This window comes from Garra rufa, chromosome 1, assembly GCF_049309525.1.
Source record: "Garra rufa chromosome 1, GarRuf1.0, whole genome shotgun sequence".
In the NCBI taxonomy this organism is placed as follows: domain Eukaryota; kingdom Metazoa; phylum Chordata; class Actinopteri; order Cypriniformes; family Cyprinidae; genus Garra; species Garra rufa.
The window spans coordinates 34420736-34433489 of record NC_133361.1 but is presented as its reverse complement, the minus strand read 5'-3'; the positions used below and the strand labels follow the sequence as shown (position 1 = coordinate 34433489).

Here is a 12754-nt window from a genome sequence, read left to right as displayed (position 1 = left end):
ATAAATGGACCTATTGTCGGAAACATGATTTCATTTTGAAAACATGACATTATAATTAAAGCCCAACAAAGTACTTTTTGGTTTTTGGGATTGTGAAAAATACTGTTTTTCACAAACAATTTAAGTTCATCTAACAACAGTGGCACCCATCTAGAGTCTGGTATGCAAGGTTTTACTGTCAACAAATAAACTTATTTAAATAAACAGTGACATGCATGGCATTCAAATTTAGTTTCAGCTTAAGTGCTATCTGCTGTGTCATTCCAAAGACCTCAAAACAATTTTAAACTAAACAAATGGATCTCCAAGAATCCAACACTAATGATGGAAATACAGCTGTGTCTCCTCTTAAACATTATACCTATATTCACTCATATTATTCCCATTTCAGAAACATAGCATTGTCTGTATTGTTTGGATTGGTCACCGCAAGCAGGAAGTGCACCTGGCACACCTCCGTCATAAAGGTGGTTGTCTTAAACAAAGAAGGTGACATCATAAGGGAAATGTGGAGCCCGGTCGGTCAGTCACTGATGGAGGCGAGAGGAACTGAGATGAAAGATCAGTCATGATTAGCTCATTATATCTTGTGCTTAGTGATGACAACAGCATCAAAGACGGCAGTGTGTTAATGATGCTGAGGAAATGAGAATGGAGCCACAGTTTGTAAACAAAGTTGGAATTAAACAAGAGTAAACAGACACTCATTATCCTTATACTGAACTCAGAAAAGACGGAGAAAAAATATTTATAGCACGTGATGATATTCAAAGTCTGAGTTATTCCATGTTGTTGTTGTTTTGACATCAATAAAAGAGATATCAAAACAAAATGGGACTTTCCTATTAGTTTATACCACCTATTTTGGTGTTGGGAGATTATTTTCGTATTTTCTAAACCATATCTTCCATGATCATAAAAAAGGGAAGTTGTCTGAATCATCCCTAGGTAAATATGAAGCATTCAGCTTCAGCAGGTAAACGCACCTGCCAATATGTAGGGAAATATCGTTTCCCTGGCAATGGGCGGAGTGACTGATGATCCAATAAGTTTGGCGCGCCTCACCCCTCTCGGGATCGCGCCTCCCCAAGGGCTGAAATGAGTTTCTGCCCCTTTAAGAAGTTGAGCTGTCCGGCACAGCTGGGATTTCAACACGGACAGATAGCGCAATGAAGAGCAGCGTCGACCCGTCATCATGTGCACCGGGCTTCCGAGGACTGCCTGTCCGCTGCGACTTTTTGCCCTCTGCATCCTTTTCTCCCACGCAGCAGCCTATTTCGGGTCAGCAGAGATTTTTATATCCTCTATCTTTTCTGAATTCAAGGAAACAGCTTCTGAGTGCACAATTGCTATATCTGACATGGAATCGAATAATTTTAAGTTGCGGCAACAGGTGGAGATATTTGGCGATGTTGGATGCCCCATGCGCAATTACGCATATCTTGTTATTGTTTGTGTGTTTAACAATCATGTTTAAAACCTAAATTGCAGGTTGTCTGTTACAAATGATCAAATAAGGAAAAATTAAATCATTATTTATTAAATACGGCGTTTGAAAAAGATCTAAAATTATTATTTAAATAAGGAAACTTCTTTTAAACAGCAGCTACAAGTATTTTAGTTATTGTTTTTAAAACATTTTGATTTGTCTAAAATATTTAAATAGTGTGCTTTTCGACTCGATTATTGCCGTTGAGCGCTGCGCAGTGTATAGATCCAGATGTCTTTCCGATGGTTTGGCACCGCGTCCTTGCCCTCGCACTACCTGATAATTAAGATCTTTCTGGCTTACGCTCATAGGACGTTGCCCCACTGGTGTTTATAATAAGAATCCTATAAACACGTAAAAACACTCTGCAATGGGGTTTATTGCTTACTTAAGTTTGTTAAGCGCCACAGTAGCGTTCCCAAAACCCAAGGGCGCTCAGACTAGCAACTGAGTGACCGGGGCACGAGCACGTGTAGTTTTATGCAGTCTTTATTCAAACACGACTATTCAAATGAGGTATTTAAAACACATATTCAAAGCACGTGCGTCATCTCTTGTGCATTTTAGAAAAAAAGTTAATTTGCCTTAAGTTTTAAAATACAGTAACTTTAGTGCCAAAGTTTAAGTGAGAGAAATAATTGTGACAAGTTATATTTAAACAAAGATGTTTGAAAAACATTATGATTAAAACGTTTTACACTTCAGGCCTATCTGATGTTATCTGACGGTCTATTTTAGTGTATTTTAAATGTATTGATGCTGTTTTTGAACAAATCAAAATGATCCACATGTTGAAAAATAAATGAATAGGTTGTATTGTGTATGTTATCGTTAGCCTTACAGGTCGGGAGCCTCTGGTTTTTCTGCCCGGTCCATTTGCCAACGAGCCTCCGAACGGTAAAGCGCACCTGAAGCAATGCGAGCAGATGACTTTGACGCGCCGGCAAAAGCGCTTGTGCCGGCGAGAACCGGGGCTGGCGGAGACTCTGAGGGAATCTGTCCGTCTCAGCCTCCTGGAGTGCCGCTATCAGTTCCGCAACGAGCGCTGGAACTGTAGTATGGATGGCCGTGGAAGCCTTTTAAAACGAGGTAAGATATGAGACCCTTCGCACATTTTTGGGTGTTCCATTCGGAAAACGTGACTTTTTAACTTTGTAAAATGTTAAACAAATATTAAGTGTTATTCACATTTAATTTGCCCTCTCAATCTAAATGTACAAATGTTTTGTTATTGATGTTATGATAGGGTTGACAGTTCAGCCATTTTTAGCCTTGCGGTCAAGGTCATGAATTTACAAGCTGGTGTTTATCAAAAATTTTCATAATTTTAATAGGAGTTTTTTATGTTTTTGCAAGTAAAATTTTATGTCCACTAAACTAGATAGATAGATAGATAGATAGATAGATAGATAGATAGATAGATAGAAATGACTAAGCTTTAACTGGAAAGAGTTGATGACAGTCCAAGTGGAGAAGGAAGACAAAACAATACATTTATAGCTAATTAATTAATTATATTATACATTTCTTCCGTTAGGAATTGTAAAAGCTTTTCCTTGTTGAATCCATTGTTTAATGTTAATAAAGAACAAACGGAATGACCGAAACTTGTGAGTTTAAAACCCACAAAACACAATTGTACAATTTGCTCTTTGGTAGCCTTAAATTAGTCAGGACTATACTTATATGTCAAAAGGGGATGTTTTAGCATTAACAACTATGCAGAAACCTCCATGTGGTGCCTGCTTTCAAACGAACATGTGCGTAATGTGCAGGATGTGAATGTGAAAGCCATGCGTAGGTCAGTCCGCTGGTAATTAGGGACTTGGGAAGCGCGGAATCCCTGTGCGGTGAGGCCTCGCGGGGCCAGTTGAAGTATTTTTATCTCGCGGAAAAGCGCCCAGTTCTCAGAGGAAAAGGGCGGCGTGATCGCGCGCTTTCATCTGACAGAAAACTTAGTCAAAATAATAATTAATTGGAGCAAAATACACGCCTTGTCCCAGCTCTGATCTAAGCAAACAATAACACTAGGAGCTTGCAAGGAGGGATTACTGTCAAAGGATCGAGATTAGTGACAAAAACACTGCACTTAACACTTAATTGGAAAAGTTGTAGTTGGTTTGAATGTAGGAGAAATCCATTGTACAGGCATGATAAGGACGGCCTTTTCGTTTAACATTGTGAGTTTTAAATAATAGCTGGTAAATGTGGCATCATATCCACTTTGTTTTCAATTATCGTTTAAGAATTGCATTATTTGCAACCAAAGAATTGCTTTTATTAATATCAGCCTACTTAGACTAATTCCAATGAAGTGCTTAGTAGGCCTATTTAGCTTGTCATGTGAACTCATGTCGTCCCTTGAGGCTACCTATTACATATAAACAATTTTTATTACATTACTGATATGACTGGAGTAGTAGTCTCAAACCACTAATAATCTATTTACGTGTATGGGCCATTCTACAGAATTGGTGCAAAGTCAAGAGTTGGAAACATCTTGAAAAAAAAATGTGTCTTTTTCCACAAATGTTGTATGCATGCAAATTGTTTAATATCCAAGGTACACATTTTTAGTAATTGTTTAGATATAATTTTTGTAATATTTGTCCTCTCCCCAAATTTGACACTACCGAAAAACAGTAATCATTTAATAAGGGTTATAGTGACCTATTAAAGTTGTGCTTACATGTATCTTTTAAATATATTTTTTCTATTTTATTAAAACATTTCAGAGGTAAATCAATAACAATTAGAATTTTAACAATATTTCAAATGTGATTTATGAAATTTGTTGTATTTTGAATAACATTTTTCTTTGTAGGTATAAAGTTAATAATACTGATTTCAACTAATTCATTATACTATAATTCAGTATACTATATTTTTGACAAAACATCCCATGTTTCGTTCCTGACTGGACATTTACGGTATAGTGACAGTAATGTTTTTGTAGCGACGACATCACATACAGAATTTTTGCCATATTTCTGCATAAATGTGCTAAAATTGAGTTGATTTCCTCTAAATAAAGGATTATGTGTTCTCTTTTGTCATTATTGAAACAATGATGACATGTTTCGAGGTGACATTTTTGATTTTTTAATATATTAAACTAATATTTTAAATATCATTCTTAGTAAACATCTAAAATTTGGAATGCTTTTTAAATGTGTTCTTTGGCCGTGGGACAGCAGCTTGCACCAATTCTGTAGAATGACCCATATACAACTTTTTAATGTGTAAAAAGCACTGTACACCTTTTAAGCAATTGCTCAGTGCCTAATCACTGAATGCATCACTTCATCAGGTTTTAAAGAGACAGCCTTCCTGCTCGCGGTGTCCTCAGCTGCGCTGTCTCACGCATTGGCTAAAGCATGCAGCTCGGGGCGCATGGAGCGCTGCACCTGCGACGACTCTCCTGGTCTCCAGCACCGCGAGGCCTGGCAGTGGGGTGTGTGCGGGGACAACCTCAAATACAGCACAAAGTTTCTCAAGAAATTCTTGGGGCAAAAACGGGTCAGCAAGGACCTACGTGCCCAAATCGACGCTCACAACATTAACGTCGGCATCCGGGTAAGATTCAGAATATTCATATGTACACTCTTAAAACTAAAGTTTATAAAAGGGTGATTTTATAAGGATAGTTCCCCAAAAAATCTTACAGTGAACCATTCTTAAAAAAAACTTTTTGTCTTAATGTGTAAAAAAATCGATAGAACCTTTTGTAGAAAGTTCTTCATGGAACCACAGATGCAAATAAATAACCTTTATTTTTAAGAGTGTACATGATCCAATCTTCTCCAAAGATCGTAGTAGAGAACATTTGTAAGGGTTAACTGTCTCACACCTTCACGTCCTCTCTTGGTCGATGGGGTGCGGTCTTCTAGTTCATTGTAGCCCAAAGGAGAGTTGAGCGAGTGGGGTGAGGCAGGTAGGCGAGCAGGTATTGGCCAGCTCTCTGGAGCCAGGTGTTCGTTTCCCTGGTCCAGGCATGACAGCGCTTGCTGTGGGGGCCCTCTTCAAAATTAGAGGTCTCCCATGAGGCCTCTGTAATATACGAGCATTTTTTCCACCTACAGTATGCCTCTCGCTCTAGCAGTCTCACTGCTGCCGCTGCCGCCGTCGCCGCCGCTCTCCCAGACTTTCATAAATCCTCATAACATCCCTCAAAACAGTTCTGTTACCAGGAGACTGGCAGCCTCGGGGAAAGACGGAGAGAGCGAAAAAGGAGGAGGGTTTACGAGGTTCACAGAAAGAGTAAGAAAAGAACGGCTGGACAAACTCGGATCTTATCTTATCAGTCTCCGGTTTTGTTGTTTCCCACAGTTGACACCTCAGGCCACAGATGGCGGTTAACAAAAACAAGCAAAGGTGGCTGAGGTCTTGTTTTCCCCTCCTCTTTCAGATTCTCTCTCCGTTTTCTTGCTTCTCCTATATGTTGCTCAGGTGGCCCTGGGGTGGGAGCTCATACCTGTGTAGGGTGGAACACCCCCATCGACCATTTGACCTCCCCATCTCCCCTTGGGCCCTTTTCGATAGACTGATTTGCTCTGCGGCTACCTCCACAGGATGTGAAATGAAGAGAGGGGCATTAATATGAGAAATAGATCAACAGTAAATGGGGGTTGGTTTTCAAACTCATATACAATACTTGGAAATTGAAAATAGAGAGTGAGAGAGCAAAGAAGATGGAAATGTGCTGATCTGAGCGTAGATCGAGGATGGTGGTCTTCAAGAGGTGCAGGTCAGAGTTGAAAGACCACCAGCTCAGGCATTCCCTCTGCATCCGTCTACACCATGTCAACCCAGTGTTTTTAGCTCAGGGCTATGGAGTTCCAGAGTATTCGCTGAATTACTTGAACAGCTTTTAATATTGGATAACATTACTTTTACAAACTTCTATCTCTCACAACTTTTGGGGGGATAATCAATGCCAATATATTAATGTGATCTCCCAAACATATAAAATAGTTCTTACTAGGCCAGTGGTTCTCAACTTTTTGGACTCAGTTCATGATTTTTGGCCCAGAAATGAACGTTTTGTCAGCATTTACTCACCTTCATGTTGTTCCAAAACTGTATATGTTTCTTTCTTATGTTGAACACTAAAGTAGATATTTTGAAGAATTTTAAAGAAGCAAACAGTTGTTGGTCCCCAGTGACTTCCACAGTAGGAAAAGAAATACTGTCAATGGGTACCATCAACTGTTTCAAAATATATTTTTTTAAGAAAGAAACTCTGGTTTGGAACAAGATGTGGGTGAGTAAATGATGACAAAACTTTAATTTTTGTGTGCATTATTCCTAATTAATGAGTAGGATTTTTACTCACAATAGCTACACAATTAAACATTTTAGAGCTGGACATAACTAGAAAAATGTATATTCATTTGTATATTCAGAACCGATGGAGGTTTAAGATTTTTAAGGTCTAGAAATTCCTATTTTTTTCAGAAAAAAGCGAACTCATGTGTAATAAGGGTCAATTTACAGGGACAATATTTGGCCGAGATACATCTATTTGAAAATCTGGAATCTGATGGTGCAAAAAAAATAAAAAAAATAAAAAAATATTGAGCAAATAGCCTTTAAAGTTGTCCAAATAAAGTTATTAGCAAAGCATATTACTTAATCAAAAATTAGGTTTTGATATATTTCTGGTAAGAAATTTATAAAATATCTTCATGGAACTTAATGGATCTTTACTTAGGATCTTAATGATTTTTTTGGCATTAAAGAAAAATCAATAATTTTGACCTATACAATGTTTTGTTGGCTATTGCTACAAATATACCCATGCTACCTGATATTGGTTTTGTGGGCCAGGTTCACATATATATCCATTTTCCAAGGCCACAGGAAGTCTTATTAAGAGTGTGAAATAAAATAAGAAATATCTTGAAATGTTTTATTTGATGTAATTTTAAGTCACCCTGAGGTCCCCCTAGTTAGCCTCAGCCCCTTGGTTGAGAACCACTGATCTAGGGTTCTTTTTACACCAATGCAATATGAAACCAATAAAAATAAATCACCAGTGAAAGATCTGTTCATACCAAGAATGAAACCACTCTTGATCTTGAGGAAACTAGTGAATCTTGAGTAAACTAAAATTTGATCCACAGTAATTTTCAGGCTTGGGCTTTGGACATATGTGTCCCTGGACCACAAAACCAGTCATAAGTAGCAAGGGTATATTTGTAGCAATAGCCAACAATAACTTGTATGGATCAAAATTGTCTTTTTTTTTCTTTTATGCCAAAAATCATTAGGATATTAAGTAAAGATCATGTTCCATGAAATTTCCTACTGTAAATATATCAAAACCTAATTTTTGATTAGTAATATGCATAGCTTAGAACTTAATTTGGAAAACTTTAAAGGTGATTTTGTCAATATTTTGATTTTTTTGCACCCTCAGATTTTCAAGTTGCAGCCAAATATTGTCCTATCTAAACAAATCATATATCAATGGAAAGCTTATGTATAAATCTCAATTTAAAAAAATTACCCTTATGACTGGTTTTGTGGTCCACGGTCACATATGACTAAGAGCTTATATCTTATTGGCTGGCACATTTCATGAATAGCTCTATAGGAATGAATTTCCTCTCCTCAGATTTTTTAGTTCAAGGTCATAGTGTTGTATTTGGCAAACTGCGTTCATGTCCTCACCTCTGTCTTTTCTTTTCCTCTCAGGCGGTGAAGAGCGGACTTAAGACTACTTGTAAGTGTCACGGTGTCTCCGGTTCGTGTGCTGTGAGAACTTGCTGGAAGCAGCTCTCCCCGTTTCAAGACACAGGCATTCTGCTGAAGTACCGCTATGACACGGCCGTCCGAGTGCATAGTGTTACCAACTCCGCCACTGGAGAGACCGAGCTGGCAAGCCCACGGCGCCACAGCAGCACAGGTCCCCGTCCACGGCCCACCGAATTGGTGTTTCTAGAAGAGTCGCCCAGCTTCTGCAGGCCCTCGCGCTACTCTCCCGGGACGGCCGGCAGATCGTGTTCAAAGGACACCAGCTGCAGCAGCTTGTGCTGTGGGCGGGGTTACAACACGGCCCTCCGCCTCACCACCCTCTCCTGCCACTGCCAAGTCCGCTGGTGCTGTCACGTTGAGTGTCAAACCTGCCTCCGAGAAGAAGAGGTCTACACCTGCAAGAAACATTGATGGAAAGTGAGGAAGGTTGAGGATTGTTAATGCGTCTAGAATTGTGAGAATTTTGGAGGTTATAATCCAGGTTGTGGTAAAGAAAAACATCTTGAGGATGATCTGCCCGTCTTACCTGATTTAGAATGGCTTAGTTGAGATGGCTAAACTCTGGGCTCCTGCATGGAGTTCCTGACAAAAGTTCAGGAGGAACATGTTTATTTAATATGACCAATCAGTGCCTGAACAAGCATATATAAACCACTGCTTACCTCTGCCTGACAGTTCTTCCAGCATTCCTCAACCACCCCAGCTTCACCTTATTGTTCGGTTACCTCTAAGCCCAGTTAAGGAAATCCTACGAGGTCCAACTTTTGGGCTTGGGTCAAGTCTCCAGCTCAAACCCTTTAACGTGGACAGCAAGCATAGTATACCTTCTCTTCATTAAAGATTACATGAACCCATGAACTCATGACACAAGTGAGGGTAAACCTGGTCATGGGTCCAAGAACTTGACTAGACTGAAAATTGCTTTTCTGCTGTCAAGGAACCCAAATGGGACTATATGTTTTTAAGCTTCTCACAAGTAGTGGAGGTTTGAATTGATGCCTGTTGAACAGTCTGTGTTGATCGCACACTTCTGGCAATGGACTAGTGATCTGCAACGTTTAGTTATGCTCCAACTAATAGTTTGGAAGTGAGACGGCGGTCTGCTTACTTACATTTCTGACGGCTTGTCTCTCTACTCGCCTATACTGTATATCTCTCTATTGCTCTGAGAGTCCACATATGGCTTCAAAATATACTGAGAGTATGAAGCACTTATGAATGCGTTTATTTGTGAATATTATGGTAGTCTTTTATATGTAAGGAAGAAAGTACTTGCATCTGTTATGGTATTCACAGTTATAATGCTTATAGGGATAGTTCACCTAAAAATGAAAATTCTGTCATTAATTACTCACCCTCATGTCGTAAACCCGTAAGACCTTCGTTCATCTTCGAAACACAAATTAAGATATTTTTGATGACATCCAAGTGCTTTCTGACCCTGCATAGACAGCAACATAAATACCACGTTCAAGGCCTAAAGCTACCAAAAACTAGAAATGGTCGCTTTCGAAGCACTGCAGAGCTTTGAAACTTTTGTGAATTAGTTGTTTTAAAACAGTGGTTCGAAGCGCTTATCAAACTGCCAAATTCACGTGATTTCAGTAAACTAGGCTTCATAACGTCATAACTGTTTCGAAACATTTTGAGATTTCAATGGTGTGCCAAGTTCACTGAGATCGCCCCCCAGAGGCAACCAATCAACCAGCATCTCTGGTTTTTACCTGATCTTGGATAAGTTTAATCAATTTGTAGATATTTTTAATGAGAAAATTGTGTAATTAAAAGAATAAAAAGTTAATAGTCTCGTACTGCCCTCTATATAGAAGCTGTCCATAAAACAAACAAAGCAAGCCCTGCTAATGAATATAGAATATTTTGAAAACCAATTTTTTTTATTGCATTTAATGTATATTACTTTCATTAAAACATTTGAATTGGGTTTTTTAACACTGTTTCATGCATGTTTTAGCCAGAGTTTTAGTTGCATTTACACATTTTTGGCCAGCAGGCATCACTAGTGTGTGGTGTTTGGAGCGCTTTGAAACACTAAATAGTTTCACAAAGCAATTGGTTCAATTGATTCATCCATCACTACCAAGAACATCGACAAAATAGTTGCACACATGCATTGTGGTACTCTCGATTTGGAAAAGAATTGTTGAATAAAGTTGTCTTTTTTTTTTTGCGCACAAAAAGTATTCTCTTAACATACAATTACATTTGAACCACTAATGTCACATGGACTATTTTAACAATCCTTACTACCTTTTTGGGTCTTGAATGTGGTAGTTGCATTGCTGTCTATGCAGAGTCAGAAAGCTTTCGGTTTTCATCAAAAATATCTTAATTTGTGTTCTGAAGATAAAAGGTCTTACAGGGTTTGGAACGACATGAGGGTGAGTAATTAATGACAGAATTTTCATTTTGGGGTGAACTATCCCTTTAAGAAAGATATATTACAAATGGGGGGGGGGGGGGGGGTGCTGATAAACTGGAAATCTACTGGGACAGTCTGCTTTCATAGACTTCGAATGAATGTTAGAGAAAGTTATATAACCAGAAATGTTTTGTTTTATATTTTGAATGGCCATTAAATGGCTGCATCTGGTAATAGAATAGGAATGTATTTATTGCAGTTAGATAAAACTGATCAACTGCTGCACCAGCTTCAAGTACACTTCACAAACGTACACCTTTTTATTGACATTTGCCACATTGCTATATAATATCCTGCTTTTGTGTGTAAAAAAAAAAAAAACAGAAACACAAGCATTAGGAATCAACCAGAACAAAGTGTGTCATTACAGTATGACCCATGCATAACCTCTCTCTACAGCTGCGTATAGTGTGTGCAAACATCTGGGCTTCTGAGTATGTAGTCTCTTAACTCTTCAGTTTCCCATCAAGGGCAATGAGAATGAGTATATCCCATCCAGAACAAAGTAAAAACATCTTCTCTAGCAAGCAAGGCTCTCTGGCCTATAAAGTCTGTAAGCCCTTTCATGTGCGTGAAGCCTTTGATAAAGTCCATTCCAGTCCCTTATTAGCCCATTACCAATCAGAGCAAATAACAGTGCTTTTTCTTCCGAATGTGCTGAAAGCAGAAAGAGTTGAAAGGTGGTATGCTGGATGCCCAATTGAGGCCTTTGTTACAGGGATATTTAAATATACATATTTTTTCTTTCTTGCTGTCCTCAACTCAATATTTGTTTGTTTTGCAGTTCTTAGCTGTTTTTTGTTTTGTTCTGAAATGTTGAAATCAGTTGTATAGGTGCACTGCACGTAAAGGCACATTTTAGCTATCAGACACAAAGTATTACTTATAAATATTTTCTGTTACATGCATTTATTCACTTAACAATTGAAACTCGGATTTAAAGTATGAGAATGCGAGGGTGTACGTGTCTGCTTGTTCATGTCTGTGAGTGTGTGTGTGCATGGTGATTCTGGGAAGGCAGAAAACTGCCGTAAAATTGCCCACATCAATCAAGTGGAAGAAAGTCTAAGCATTCAGTGACATGCCATTCAGCTGAAGCATTTGTAATGTCTAAAACGTTTGCTTCAAGATGGTTTCGCTCTGACTAGTTGAAGTTCATATGCATGGTTTGAACGTTTTGTCCTGTAATCGATTCAGTTTCTATGACAGACTTTTCTCAGACTGAGTCAGCACATGCAAATATCTGAAACCCCAACAGTGGCTGTGAAAATCCAAATGAGATTGTTTCCTACTTTTGAGAGTGTGTGTGGATGTGAGTGTGTTTCTTTGCTGCAACTGCTGAAATAGTAACATTTATAGCACAGACATCTGTAATGAACCCTCTGTCAACCTGCGGGTTACAGAGTCTATGTGTTTGTTTGTGTTGTCATAGCTTTAACAGTGTAATGTTTCACTTTGTGATTTCACGCCGGGGATTTTTGCTACTACCTCACCCGGTCTATGGGGGAAATAAAATACTAAGATGTTTTTTTTTTCTTACTAGATATTTAAGACAATGCTTCTTTTAAAAGCTTTATCCTGAAATACAGATGCATTTACTCTTTTGTGACCTATTTCCTTATTTAAGAACCAATTTATCATATTCAAATAAAATAATACATTTGTTAAAACAGTGTCTGATATTTCTCAACAGACTGACCTCTTCCAATGAAATTTAAAAATGCTGATTTCCTTTCTGTCTCTCGCTTTCTCTCTTTCTCTTTCTGTGTTTGAGGTTGCACACCTGTCCAGAGCTCTGCACGCAAACACCTGCTCTCTAGTTAAATCACAGCTAATCATGGAGCTGATGGATCCTGACCTGCAGTATTTTCCTGTCACTATACTCTCAACTTGAGCCTCATTCTAATTTCACTCACCCAAAACATATACAAATAGTTGAGCTTGCACATGATGTACCACACTACATGCACACACACAAAAAAAAACTAAGTAATGGACACTGGGGATCTGGCATGAGCCAAGTGAGCTTCTTAATGTTTAGCTACTTTCATCTCAGTTGAAAAAAA

The 12754-nt window shown here is 38.5% G+C and overlaps 1 protein-coding gene across 1 annotated transcript; it reads left to right on the top strand.

Annotated features, from left to right (window-relative positions):
* Positions 1–1144: 1144 nt before the first annotated feature.
* wnt9b (wingless-type MMTV integration site family, member 9B) lies at positions 1145–12307 on the top strand. The gene is made up of 4 exons (XM_073833403.1): positions 1145–1281; positions 2325–2578; positions 4800–5065; positions 8189–12307. Exons 1-4 carry the CDS (start codon positions 1196–1198, stop codon positions 8657–8659), a joined length of 1077 nt encoding a protein of 358 aa, XP_073689504.1. The 5' UTR covers positions 1145–1195; the 3' UTR covers positions 8660–12307.
* Positions 12308–12754: the final 447 nt, after the last annotated feature.

Coding starts and splice junctions, on each gene's coding strand:
- wnt9b (XM_073833403.1), top strand. CDS start 1,196: ATGTGCACCGGGCTTCCGAGGACTGCCTGTCCGCTGCGACTTTTTGCC. Junction 2,579..4,799: donor TGGAAGCCTTTTAAAACGAG/GTAAGATATGAG, acceptor TCACTTCATCAG/GTTTTAAAGAGACAGCCTTC. Junction 5,066..8,188: donor ACATTAACGTCGGCATCCGG/GTAAGATTCAGA, acceptor TTTTCCTCTCAG/GCGGTGAAGAGCGGACTTAA.